We start from the raw sequence: 15,231 nt of genomic DNA, 5'->3' as shown, positions 1-15,231 counted from the left end.
TGTTCATTCATAATATTGAAATGCAAGTTGTATTTGAAGATAATACAAAACATATATAAAGGTTGAGGACGAACACGGATGCGGCCACTTTCATTTTTGATAAAAACCATCTGAAAAATGACGTTTTTTTGGCATATTTGATAGATTTTTCATATTTAAGCTTGAATCAGAGCGTTTTTAATGACTAAATCAGTTAAAATCGTTCACATAAACTAATCGAATCAATTGAAATAGACACTAAAGTGTTTAAAAAGTGTCCAAAAACTTTCGTTAGATGAACCTGAAATTTGAGGCCAAAATCGGCCCTTACCGGACCTACTCCTTTACAGACAAATTGTTTCCTTTGATTCATTCCAGATGCTGAATTCTGGGATCGAGGGAAATCCATGCGCACAACACGTGTTTCATGAATCTCAATCCGGTACGCTATAGAACAAAAATACAAAGGTCAAACATAAAACGTATGAGAGAAAACGAACATTAGTCGGTCTTAAGGATGTACTTAGGTGTAATTTTAAAAATCATGAAATTAAAATGGATACTATAAGTCGACATAGCATAAGTTTAGGAACACTATAAGCTTAAACCAATGATAGGTCATGGGGCTCCTTTTGGAGATATTTCAGTTTTAAAAAAATGGGGGGAAAAGGCTGACTCTGACTCTTACCTTACATTTGAATTGTTATTATTTGGGTCTCAAATCAAAAGAAAAAAAAATATTAAGAAACTGCTTAAATTTTGGAAAATGACCTTTTATGAAAAAATGGGTGTTATGGGGCAAAACATTTTACCCTGTATTGTTGGAAAAAATCCAAGGATTCCGAAAATCTGACACACATTTCCAAAACCTCACCTAAGTACATCCTTAAAACTTACAATTTCATAAATGATGTCTTCTTCAACAGACATTTTTTTTCCCGTGTTCAACCCCGAGTTTTTGACAGGAGTCGTGCTGTTCAATTTATATTAATGTATAGTGTTTCTGGACTGCTGATTGTTGACTGTTTTTATCATCTGAGATATGAAAACATAATGAGGGGTTAATATGCTAGTTTTTGATATCCTGGCATTTCAACCTTTTAACATGTGTAGGGGGAAGAGATTTGGAAGAGGAATAGAAATAAATGAACGTCAATATATTATCAGAAATAGAAATTAAAACATAACATAAATCCATATTCCACTGGAAGTTTTTTGAAAGATAAGTTTAAAAAATCTCAATATACGGGTTGCCCTCTTGTCATTTATGCTTTGCCGTAAAAAAAAATCCGACCTTTTTTTTCACTTTCGATTTTGTTCACTTTTTGTCATATCAGGGCATGTTATAGCTAACTGTTCGGTACAGTGTATGTGTGTTATAATTGTCAAAAGCCGAACAGGGACCTGCAATTGTTTCCATCTGTGTCTTTGGTCTTTACGGTGAGTTGTTCAAGTGGTTCCAATTGCAATCACGCATAACGCATATATATCCTTTTCATTATATATATATTTCTTATAACGATTAAATGGTGGTCATATATAGAAGTACAAATGTAATGCAAAAACTTCAACATACCATTCGGAAGAAAAAGTATCACATTTGGTCATCCGCTTTTATTGTAACATAATATTATTGTGCTAAGAAGTTTCTTATTCAGTAATTTATCAATCTTAAAACTTCCAAAAAAAATAAAATATAAAAAATATCACAGTACATAAAAATTATTAAAAAAATGACAGTTAGCGAAATATGACAGTATTATTATAAACACTATCATTTAAAAAAGAATTAAGTCTGTCTAACATGCGTAAAGATCAACAACTCTTATTACAAAAAGGTAAAGACAGCTAATTTGGTATTGAATTTCACACACATTATAGATATGATTTTAAACAACAGATTACACATTTGAATCAACTTACCATAAAGTTATATGATCATATCTGAAAGTTAAACACAACAAATATAAATTAACCTTCTTAGTAACAAAATGGCGCTTTCTGATATTGTGCTGGAAAATTTAACAAATTGTCCTCTTTGCAATGAAAATTTCAGTTTGCCAAGATTTTTACCGTGTTATCACACATATTGTCAACATTGTTTGAAGGATTATATCGAGTCTGAAATTGAAAAACACGGGAAAAGCTTAAGCAAGATAAAATGCGTAGTCTGCCAGAGTGATTTCCCGCTTATTCCCGACACGGATCCAGAGAAGTATGTTGCAGAACTCCCAATGGATAACCTCGCTCTCAGCATCATAAAACGAAAAGAAGTCGGCGATTCAGAAAACATCTGCTATCCATGTAAGCGAATAGACATCACCAGTCCAGCAGTATGCTACTGTTCCAAATGCGTAGAGTTTCTATGCAAAGATTGTGAAAAATACCACAAAACTAATAAAACGACAACCAACCATTTATTGGTAAGCATAGCCAAGCTTCTGAAGGAAACAGATCTGTTAAAACATGCTCCGCCTGTTATCTGTCCAGAACACCGAGAAAGTGAGATGTCAATGTACTGTTTTTCGCACGAAGTTGTTTGCTGTTCATCTTGCGTTTCAGAGCATCACTCGCAGTGCAAAACTGTTGCAACAGTTGAACATGCAGTTGCTAGATTTAAAGAAAAACGTATGTTCGAGGCATTTAATAAAAGCTTGCAAAAGTCGAAATTCAAGTATGATGAAGAGATTAAGAAAGGTACTGAACATTTAGGACAATTAGATCACAGTGCCTCTTTCATATGTGCAGAAATTGAAGACATGCGCAAAATGATAAACAAACACTTCGATGAACTCGAGGTCAGTGCCAAGAAGCAGTTAGTTAGCATTAGAAATGAACAGACGGCTGAATTAGAAGACAAAATCGATGAGTTTAGAATGAGGAGCTTAATGCTGGGAGAAAGTGAACAGGTATTGAAAGCTTTCGTGCAGAACGCATCTCCAGGGCTTCTTTTATTTGAAATGAAGCGATTAAAAAATCAGCACATGGAATGTGAAAAATTTATACACCAATCGAAAACTCTTCTAGCGAAACGGTTGCTCGGTTTTGATCCCGACAAAAACGTTGCTGCTATTACTTCAAGTCTAAAACATATGGGTAAAGTTTTCGTCAAGGGTGTTTTTGATGTAACTCGAGACATACCCAAGAACACAATGACTTTGAAGACAAAACGTAAAAACGCAAGAATCACAGGAATTTCATCTTTCCCTGATGGAAGGATAGTTTTAACTGACGAAAATAACTGTACGCTTACTTTATTTGACGGAGAAGGTAATGAGCTCAGTGAACTGGTTCTTCTAGGAAAGCCCTGGGATGTAGCAACATTAGACCGACACCGATGTGTCATTACGATGCGAGGTCTAAACGTTCTACAGTATGTCAATGTCAATGACATGACACTTTTACGTCAAATCGCGATCGACGATGGAGTCTGGGGCGTTTCCGTTTATGGCGAAGAACTAGTTATAGGATTTGATAATAAAGTAGAAATATTCGATTTTGGTGGAAGATCTGAACACGTTATTCCATGCTTAGGATCAGACTATTATGTAACCATAGATAATTTAGGGAGGTTCTACCACAAGCATCATGGTAATACACTTCACTGCCGGCATGTCTCTGGAAAATTCGCGTTTAGTTATTATAATGCGGAATTAGTCAATCTTACTGGAATTACAATTGACAATGATGGAAATATATATGTGGCAGGGTTTCATTCCAACAATGTTCACCAACTTACACCAGATGGGACACTAATGCGGATAATTTTATCCGGAATGGACGGTATATATCAACCACTTAAACTCCACTTCTCCAAAGATTTCAGCAAACTTCTCGTAGCAAACAATAATGGTTCATCGGTTGCCGTATACAGCTTCACAAATATATCATGATCTTATCGATTAGGTTTTTTTAAAACTTAGGATTTTAAAACTTACATGTATTTCGTAAGAAAAGAATTGTTAACATCAAATTTGAATATGTATGTTAATTAACGATTCTTTTTAATTGTTTAAAATGTATAAAATGCTATGGTTAAAACATGGATAGTTTTTGTCTGTCATTGTATTTAAAGATCTATTATCTGATCCAATAAAAATAAAAGGAAATTTCACGATTGTCAGTCGTAAACAATGAAGTAATTCAAAAACCGATATGAATACTTCACGGTTTATAACTCGACAACAGGATTTTTGTATGAGCTAGTTGATACCACTAATACGCCATATAAAATAAGGAGTAAATTGGTTTAGCTTTGTTCGTCAGTTAATCCGTCCGTCCCTGTATCCGTCCGTTCCTTCGTTGTATATTTTCCCCAAAATTAACAAAGACGAGGTTACCTAAATTTCGCTAGCAAGCTTTATACGAGTATGCAATACACTTTCGGTGTTTTCACATTCGCCGCTCTTTTAGCCTAATGCAAGAAAAACATAAATGCACGTATCTAGAAAATTAGTGCCTTCCTTGTTCTTTTTACGACAAAATCTAGTCGAGAAAATTTTTCAATGACGGACTCCATTTCGGGGCCTTTATAGCTGACTATGCGGTATAGGCTTTGCTCATTGTTGAAGACCATACGGTTACCCATAGTAGTTAATTGCTGTGACATTTGGTCTCTTTTGAGAGTTTGTCTAGCAACTTTACCTGACCATATAGGAAAATAGGTATTTAGTCGGATCTTAACACGTACTTGTGATTTGGTTAAAACCGGTTTTGTTCAAAATATACGAAGAAATGTCGAAAGGTTCAGGACTTAATTAAATCCGTATTTCGGTAGGATGGTGCAAGCATACGATTTTTATTGCGTCTTACACTTAGAGAAGCGAATAATCTTCAACTACTTTATTCAAATATTGTGTAAAAACGTTAATTTTGAGCTATGAAAGTCAAGTGGCTCGAGTATTTTTCTGAGGAAGTTTTAAAAAATTGCAAAGAAATATTTTTACATTGGGTTAGCTTTCATTAGTCTTAACTATCTATAGATTATTAAACAACTTTTGGTTATATTTATAATTTAGAATCATCATTGAAGGTGGGGGACGATTTCGCAGATAATTAATTATATTGATGTGCCATTTGTATACAAGAGTGACATTTCGTTGTATTATGTGCCAATTCGAAAAAGTTATGCGAGTATTCTCTCCCCTTAACAGGTTCATTATTTTTTAATTAAGTTTAGGTTTCTGATATAATTTTGATATTTTTCAGTTTTTGTTATTGGTGTATCAAAAACATTGATGTACGAATATAATTTCATAAATTTGAAACGTTTTAAATGATTACATACATGTACCAATATAAAGAACCGTTCATCATTTTTGAAAAAAGACTATGAACGAAAATCGATTTATTTATCTTCCCTTGATGACAGATTGATTGGGAAATGAACCAGCGTAATATAATGGTAATCACAGAGAGGGACCAGCAAGCAATTTTTAATTGTAGCTTATTCAACGTTAAAACAATTTTCCACTATAAACATATGTTACTTTATACAAATATAAGGACTTTGTTAGCTAAATCTACAAATTTTATTAGATATTGTAACGTTTTAGCGTTTGCGCTGTTCCCCTCTTTTCTTAACTCTACCGTTCTTTAACAGGTCATGTTCAGTTTTAGTCACCAAGTTTTCTTTTTAATAATATTCATATATATAATCATATGCATAAAAACTGTTTAAAGCAAATAACCTTCAAATAATTCTGGACGTCAAATGCAACGTAAAAGTTAAAGCATGCACTTACCTGTTTTGTATCTTTCTGATTATTTCCGTGATTTGAAACTTCATTGTTAAGATGATTTTACATGTAACATTATTTCCATATCATGCTCATTTATCATTACTTCGTAGGGATACCTGGTCAATCAATTCTGTACGATTGTTTACATTGAAAGGTCAACTTTGTTATTCCAGTACAATTGCCGTAAAGCAAGTATCGATTGTCGTTAAACGTGTCAAAGACGTAACGTTTCGAGTCGAAACGTCATTTTCTAGTCGAAATTTAGGTATAAAAGAGCGTGCGCATTGCATTGTTTCAGTTGTGGTTCAACTGGGCATAAGGCAACAGCTAGCCAAAAGCCAACTTCCAAACTGCTATAATAAAGCAACTTTAGGAGTCTTTCTGACCTTTTCATTATATAAACAACTTGACACATTTCAAGGTTAGCTTATTTAAAAAGCTTTTTCAAGTCATTAAAGTCAATATTCTGACTCAATTTCTGTTGACGTAATATACTTAACGACTCGCTACCAGAGTCTTTAATTTAATTATACAATAAAAGACACTATTAAGTTTTAAAGAACTATTAACGGTCTACGTGACCTTCCGGCATATTCACACAATAATTCCATACATATTTTAGATATAAAAGTTTATACTTTCTAATCCGAATTCTATACGAAAAGATATTCAGAGAAACGTGTAATTTAGGTATCTAATAGCAAATAGCTATACAGATCTATTGAAAAGGTCTCTATTGTTTCTCTTTACGCGTTCGATTATTATATAGTTTAGGAACACATCATACGTTATTGTAATTCCGCCGATTTTCTAAGTTAGGATATAATAGCTCAAAGCTAGTCATTTTTATTATATTGCTAAGTATTGATTTTATTTGTATTGTTTGACCAGGAACATCCCTACGATTTGCTTGCTTAATCTTGGTGACTATTAAAATATTAAGTAATCAGTTACATTTGTTGAAGTTAATAACATTATATCTTATAACAACATAAAATATTTGTCTCATAAATTAAATAATTAACTTCAATTGGTATTGATAATTTTAGCCAAAATGTGTCAACATCGGAACTGAGTCCGTTGAGCACTGCCCGAAGGTAAAACAGTGTTCAGGGATCCAGTCCTGTAACTCAGTTACACTCCTCCCCGCTATACAAAAGAGTAGCACACACACAAGAGGTTCTCCTTCCGAGTCCATTGCATTTTGAAAGTTGCAGAGTTTCACACGAGGTGGACACGTTACAATTTGGTGGCAGCGGTGGGATATTCCACTTTTAATTGGTGGAGAAAAACAAGTCCAGAACTGTGAGATGGCAACTGGAGGAATACCAAGACGACTCGATTTTATGGAAAAGGAGGAACCAAGCAGTAGAATAACACCAGATGCCCAGGGACCACAGCTCCCCGCATCAACAATGGACCTGACCATGGATAATATGGTAGACGTAACACCTTCAGGAGAAGTCCAGATGCGGGTACAAGAGGAATTTACAGACAAGACGAGTCATTAAATGGAGACCAACCCATAGAAACGGCGAGATGTAGAACTCAGAAAGAAAAAGACTCGAATGACGCAAAAATAACTGACGAGGAACGACTATAATTACAAGACTTAGAAAAACACAAGGAAGCTGAGCGAGAAATTTTGGAAAAGCTAAGGGGTTTTAAAACTAAAGACGAAAAAAGGTTTTCCCATGGAAGGGGGGATAGCTCAAATGAGGAATACCCTGGGCTGCGATTCCCTAACACTGAAAGGGGAAGGTTGCAGCAGGATGATCCCCGGAGGTCTGAGAGACCCGTGCAACGGCCGTGCATTGATAACTTTCCATGGAAGGCATCTTTTCCTGGTAATGATTGTACTGGAGACGAGACTACACTAGAGGCAAATGTAGCTCCCTTCAGGCCAGGGGAGGATTGCAGGATATCTGTTGAAAACAGAAACAGGTATGTAGACACCAATACTCCTATAGCAAATACGTATATGAATAGGGTTGTTGACTCAGCTGAGCAAGGATATGACTCAAGTAGAAACTTAAATAGAAACAATTTTGACGTTAGGTTAAACACAATAAACCCAGTAACAAAGTCGCAAGTTAATGACCAAGACAATGTTAAAGCTAAGAGACCCCCTTTGTACGATGGAATATCAAGTTGGCAAGACCATCTTGTCCAGTTTGAGATGATAGCTTTAAAAACAATTGGTCTGAATCAACAAAAGCTTATGAGCTTGCAACAAGTTTAAAAGGTGACGCTCGGGGAATAGTAACTGACTTAGAGCCAGAAATGAGACTCGATTACAAATATTTGGTGGCAGAGCTTACGTCAAGATTTGAGCCAGCCAATCCAGCTAACATGTATAAAGCCCAAATGAATTCCTTGTTTAGGAAACAAGGACAAGCACTTCCGGAACTAGCCCAAGAAATAAAACGTATTACACGCTTAGCCTACCCAACAGCTCCTATTGACATAAGGGACCAGTTAGCTAAAGACTGTATCATACGAGCGGTAAATGATACTAAAATTCAACTTACACTTTTTAATAGGGAACCTAAAACAATTGGCGATTGTGTAAGGGTTGGTGTAGAGTACGAAGCATTTGTTGTTGATCAAAAGAGGCTTACTAACACAAAACCAGCTATTCGAATGCAACATGATACCCCATTTGAACAAATAGATGACGTAGATAACATTTTAGGACAGATTGCAAAAATGAGTCATCAATTAGATGACATGGCTAAATTTCAAAAGTCTAATGACTACTCTGGTGTTACCTGCTTCTATTGTGGCATTAAAGGTCATATGAAAAAAAACTTGTCGTAAATACCAAAATGATAGACAAAATAATACTGTACAGTACCGCTCATCACCCAACACGCAGCAAAGGTTTAATTATGGTTCACAATATACACAGGGTACCCAGACTGATAGACAGGGAAACTAGAAAATGCTGGTGAAGCGGACCAGTCACCAGCATTACATTTGGATGTTAGGTCTAATATTTACCAATTTAATGAAAATAAACAAGACAGTCTTTTTATAAAATGTTTTATTTCAAATATTAACATAAACTGTTTGGTTGATACAGGAGCAACACTCTGTATTATACATCCTAGAAAATTTGATGCTTTTCCTCCTGAAGTAAAATCATTGTTAAAGATAAACAAAAGAAAACTTTGCATGGCAAATGGTGACAGTATCCCAACCTTAGGAACAATTGACCTACCTGTGAAGATTGGGGGAAGTTCAATAACACAAAAATTTACTGTAGCAGAAATTGATGCACCAGCGGTACTGGGGTATGACTTTTTACATAAAAATAAATGTAACCTTGATTTAGGCTTTGGAATATTAACCATTAATGGAATCAAAATAAATTGCATGAAGTTGAGTCAAATGCCTTCAGTTTTTAAGGTTTCCATAAATGAAAAAATGACCATTCCTGCCCATACTGAAATGATTGTCAATGCAACTATTCAAGGTGACTCATCACACATCATGGACGCAATTGTCGAACCAGTAATGTCAAATCATACTAGTAATCTCCTGATTGCTAAGGCTTTAGTTGACCCAAGTCAAGGTCATGTCCCTTTGAGGATAGCAAACTTGACAGACGAAGTACAAACGGTATTTAAGTCAACTTGTACGGCTGTTTGTGAGTCAGTTGACATGACTCAAAGATATGAAGATACTTGTAAAGTATCACAGATGATAACTAAAGAAAACTCAGAAGATATTCCTTTGTATTTACAAGATATGTTTGAGAGAAGTAGTTCAAATCTTTCAGAGTCTCAGGTTGATGAGTTGAAACAAGTACTTGTACGGCATAAAGGTACATTTTCAAAAACAAAAGATGACTTGGGTAGAGCAACAGCCATTAGACATAAGATAAACACAGGAACGGCTACTCCAGTTAAATTACAACCCCGAAGATTACCTTTTCATAAAAGAGAGGAAGCCGACAAGGAGGTACAACGACTCCTTGATTGTGGCATAATAGAACCATCTAAAAGTCCATGGTCAACAAGTCTCGTTCTTGTGAAAAAGAAATACTCTTCTACGAGAATATGCACAGATTTCAGAATCTTAAATAGTAAGACAATCAAGGATTCATACCCACTTCCAAGAATAGACGATTCCCTAGATGCATTGAGGGGCTCTAAATGGTTTTCTGTGCTGGACTTATCGAGTGGATATTTCCAAGTCGAAATGGACCCCCAGGACAAAGAGAAAACTGCTTTCACAACTTCTAAAGGTATTTTCCATTTCAATGTCATGGCCATGGGTCTATGTAATGGTGTAGCCACCTTCCAGAGACTAATGGAGTACGTACTAGCAGGGTTAAACTGGGAGACTTGTTTGATTTACATAGATGACATAATTATATTTGCTGATTCCTTCGAATCGCATTTAAAGAGACTTGATGAAGTTTTAGGCAGAATAGCCACTAATGGTTTAAAAGTGGCTCCCAAAAAATGCCACTTATTTCAAAAAAGGGTTTCTTTTCTGGGTCATATAGTTTCGGAAGAAGGCATTTCAACAGACACTGAAAAGATCGAAACAGTTAAATCTTGGCCATCTCCCAAAAACATTAAAGAAGTAAGAAGTTTCTTGGGTACATGTTCTTATTACAGACGGTTCATTAAAGACTTCGCCACTATAGCAAAGCCATTGCACAAACTGACAGAGAAAAACGTTCAGTATGATTGGACTGAAACTTGTGAAAATGCTTTTCAGGAACTAAAAAACGCGCTTACAACTTCACCACTTCTGGGTTATCCCGACATGAAAAAACCTTTCATTTTAGACACGGACGCTAGTGGATATGGTCTTGGTGCTGTATTGTCCCAAACAGTTAATGGAAAAGAAAGTGTAATAGCTTATTATAGTCGATCGCTGAGTAAGCCTGAGAGACAATACTGTGTGACAAGGAGAGAACTCCTCGCAATTGTTTCTGCGATAAGAAATTTTCACCATTATTTATATGGCAGTCCATTTTTAGTTCGCACAGACCATGGTGCTTTAAATTGGTTATTAAGGTTCAAAAACCCAGAAGGTCAAATGGCCCGATGGTTAGAAGTTCTAAATACGTATAACTTTGAGGTTCAACATAGACCTGGGCGACTTCATGGGAATGCTGATGGGCTATCGCGCAGACCATGCTACCCGTGTAGCCACTGCAATAAACAAGATCAAAAAGAATTTACTAATACTGAATTGGAAGGGTGCATTAGAATGGCAAAGACAAATGACGATATAGAGGACCAAAATACTGAAGATGAGACGCAATGGATTCAACAAAAGACAACTGAAGAAATAATACAGGCACAAAAATCTGACGAAATCCTAGGTTAATTATATCAGATGAAAACCGAGTCGAAAGATAAACCGAAATGGGGGGACATAGCAATACAAAACCCAATAATCAAACGGTATTGGTCTCAATGGGACCGTATTGTTTTTGAGAATGGTGTTTTAAACAGGCAATGGCTTGACACAATTACTAATGTGACAGTAAACCAGTTACTGGTTCCCAGTTGTTGGACAAAAGATATCTTACAATTATTACACAATAATCCAACGTCAGGACATTTAGGCATACATAAAACGGTTGCTCGTGTCCGGAGAAGATTTTATTGGGTGGATTTCAAAACAGACATTTTAAAGTGGATACAGCAATGTACCATGTGTACTTCTAGAAAACAGCCTCCGAGAAGGGCCAAGAGTAAAATGAAGCAATATCAAGTTGGAGCACCAATGGAACGCGTGGCTCTAGATATAATAGGGCCATTTCCATTATCGAAGAAGGGAAATAAATATGCCTTGATAGTATCAGACTACTTCACCAGATGGGCTGAAGGGTATCCCATGCCTGATATGGAGACCAAAACTATTATAGATAACTTTGCAAATAACTTTGTGTGTAGATTTGGTGTTCCCAAACAAATCCACACAGACCAGGGACGACAATTTGAGTCGGCATTATTTAAAGAATTATGTACCCGACTCTGTATCGATAAAACTAGAACCACTCCTTACCGCCCTCAAAGTGATGGGCTGGTGGAGCGACTCAATCGCAGTTTGGAAGAAATACTTAGTAAATATGTCTGTTCCAATCAAAAGGACTGGGATGAACAGTTACCATGGGCTTTCATGGCCTACCGGTCATCAGTACGCGAGTCAACAAAATTTTCACCCTGTAAACTGATGCTTGGTCGAGAGATTGAGCTCCCCATTGACTTAATTTATGGCCCCATCCCCAACACGAAGATTTTATCGATGAAACCCAAGTAGTAAATGAACATATGATTCAGATTACGCAAAACATGTGGAAAGTACATGAGAAAGCAAGACAAAATATGGTGAATGCCAGTGAAAATCAGAAAAAACAATATGATATTAAGAGCTATCAACATTCATACCAGAAGGGGAATGTAGTGTGGTTGTATACCCCTACTCGGGTCAAAAACATTAGTCCTAAACTTCAAAGAAAATGGGATGGCCCATACTTTATAGTAACTGTTCTGTCTGATGTGACCTACAAAATTCAGAAGAATCCATCTTCAAGGTCACAGGTTGATTATCACGACCGTTTAAAACCATATTACGGAGAAGTTAATAACTGGGTTATTTAAAACAAAACGAAGACAAAAATATAAATAATCAAAGCACTGAGCATACTGTTGCCTGAAAGACATGAAAAGCTCAACCTAATTTCATATCATTTACCCAATAACAACTAATAATGCCCTTTTGAGTTCTATTTTCAATAAAAATGTTCTTATCATAATATCATATTATATTGATATTTATAAAGTATAACAATATTAGTGTACATAGCACACTTGGTATAATGAAAACTGGTACTTAGATGTGAACTGCAGCATATACTTTGTACCCAGAATCTATTTATTTGACAATATGAAGATAACTTATGAAGTAATCATTAAATGGTATAGAAAAGCTCTAGAGGCAATGAGTTGCGTCTGTGTCCTAGTTTTGCCTCACTGGAGTGCACAGGGGGATGAGTAATAAATGCCCTATGTGTCTTAATATACAACAGGTCTGATGATTACTGCATACCGTTGGATATTTCATAAACTAACTCAGATGTACCTGAAACAAAGATAAAATAAAATTCAATTTAAATAATTAATAACACAAGCAAGCAAGATGGGATCCTCCTGGTCAAAGGTTTTTACATTGTATTTTCATTTCCTATTCTAAAGATAAAATGTTCTTTATTTAGATGATGTTTACGTGCAGGCACTGTGGTGCTGAATATTTGTCAAGAGAGAAAATGATGCGACATGTGAGAAATAAGCATTCCAAAACCATAGTTGAATGTAGATATTGTTCCTATAAGGTTTCTAGCAGCCTGGCCTTCAGGATGAAGGAACACGAGAAGGCAAGACATGCAGAACAAGTAAAAGCAGCAGAAAAGAAAGCTAAACATAACAATGAAAAACCGAGGTCGAATCCAACATTGGTAATCCCGGTATCACCAATGAAGAGGGCGCCATTGATCCAGAAATTTGAAAAGTCCCCAGAGAAATGTACTAGTAGGATGAACTTTTCACCAATAAAGTCCCCTGTCCCTATCACTTTGGGATATGACGATGAAAGCTTACCACAGTTACCAGAGAATTTGATGGCACTTTTTGAGTCGCCGGTCAGACCAATTTCCCCTCTACCTACTACTCCTAAGAAAAGGAAAATAGAAACACCAAAAACCACTGAAAAAGCCAAAAGCAAGAAAGAAGAAGAAAAGCTGTCGGAGGAAAGAAATAGACATCTCATCCTCCCAAAAAAGGATGACTTGAAGGATGAAAAGAAAACTTCATGGCACCGCCCTCTTTATACCAAACCTCTGAGGATGCTGCCAGGGTTTTATGTATTCGAGAAAAGGCAAGAAGAAGCAGCCAAATGTATTCAGGCTCCGTCATCCCTGATGGTATAGGTGGTGTGAAGAAAGTAGAAAAGGCAATTCTGCCTGATGGAACAGTATATGAACTGAGTGCCTATTGGATGCCCGATCCTACTTGTTCAAAAAGCTTTAGGCCGCCTTCACCACCTATTGAAGAAAAACCATTGCCAATATATGTGGCAGAGCCGGTAAAAAATGTGACAGAGTCGGTAGAGAATGGAGAGTATACAGAGACAACAGTGGTAGTGATAGAGGGAAGCGACACAGAAGAGGAAACAACTGAAGAGGATGTCATCCAGGTGCCCGAAACATCTGAGAAAGAGACCCAAACAGAAACTACTACAAAGGACATGGCAACACAGAGTGGGGAGATAAAGATTATGTTTGAGTTAATGTAACTGGAAGATAGACATTGGGGGTTGGGGGGTGGATTTTAACCAGAGATGAAGTAGAGACATTCAGGATTTCAGATTATAGAATGGACATTTGTGAAAATTATTATTGTTAGTTGTATTTTATATTTGACATATGTACTTATATCATGTTTTTATTGTGTTCAAATTTATCATGTTCGATCATTCCCTGTCCGGGACGGACAGTTTTTTTTAGAGAAGGGGGCAATGTAACGTTTTAGCGTTTGCGCTGTTCCCCCCTTTTCTTAACTCTACCGTTCTTTAACAGGTCATGTTCAGTTTCAGTCACCAAGTTTTCTTTTTAATAATATTCATATATATAATCATATGCATAAAAACTGTTTAAAGCAAATAACCTTCAAATAATTCTGGACGTCAAATGCAACGTAAAAGTTAAAGCATGCACTTACCTGTTTTGTATCTTTCTGATTATTTCCGTGATTTGAAACTTCATTGTTAAGATGATTTTACATGTAACATTATTTCCATATCATGCACATTTATCATTACTTCGTAGGGATCAATCAATTCTGTACGATTGTTAACATTGAAAGGTCAACTTTGTTTTTCCAGTACAATTGCCGTAAAGCAAGTATCGATTGTCGTTAAACGTGTCAAAGACGTAACGTTTCGAGTCTTTTAGAGTCGAAACGTCATTTTCTAGTCGAAATTTAGGTATAAAAGAGCGTGCGTATTGCATTGTTTCAGTTGTGGTTCAACTGGGCATAAGGCAACAGCTAGCCAAAAGCCAACTTCCAAACTGCTATAATAAAGCAACTTTAGGAGTCTTTCTGACCTTTTCATTATATAAACAACTTGACACATTTCAAGGTTAGCTTATTTAAAAAGCTTTTTCAAGTCATTAAAGTCAATATTCTGACTCAATTTCTGTTGACGTAATATACTTAACGACTCGCTACCAGAGTCTTTAATTTAATTATACAATAAAAGACACTATTAAGTTTTAAAGAACTATTAACGGTCTACGTGACCTTCCGGCATATTCACACAATAATTCCATACATATTTTAGATATAAAAGTTTATACTTTCTAATCCGAATTCTATACGAAAAGATATTCAGAGAAACGTGTAATTTAGGTATCTAATAGCAAATAGCTATACAGATCTATTGAAAAGGTCTCTATTGTTTCTCTTTACGCGTTCGATTATTA

At 35.9% G+C, this 15,231-nt stretch overlaps 1 protein-coding gene across 1 annotated transcript; it reads left to right on the top strand.

The window, feature by feature from the left end:
• The first annotated feature begins 1,933 nt into the window (after positions 1-1,933).
• On the top strand, positions 1,934-5,429 carry LOC143083163 (uncharacterized). The gene has a single exon (XM_076259399.1). The coding sequence runs from the start codon at positions 1,971-1,973 to the stop codon at positions 3,870-3,872; it is 1,902 nt and encodes a 633-aa protein (XP_076115514.1). The 5' UTR covers positions 1,934-1,970; the 3' UTR covers positions 3,873-5,429.
• Positions 5,430-15,231: the final 9,802 nt, after the last annotated feature.

This window comes from Mytilus galloprovincialis, chromosome 1, assembly GCF_965363235.1.
Source record: "Mytilus galloprovincialis chromosome 1, xbMytGall1.hap1.1, whole genome shotgun sequence".
Lineage (NCBI taxonomy): Eukaryota > Metazoa > Mollusca > Bivalvia > Mytilida > Mytilidae > Mytilus > Mytilus galloprovincialis.
The sequence above is the reverse complement of the archived record's forward strand: the minus strand, read 5'-3'. Positions and strand labels throughout refer to the sequence as shown.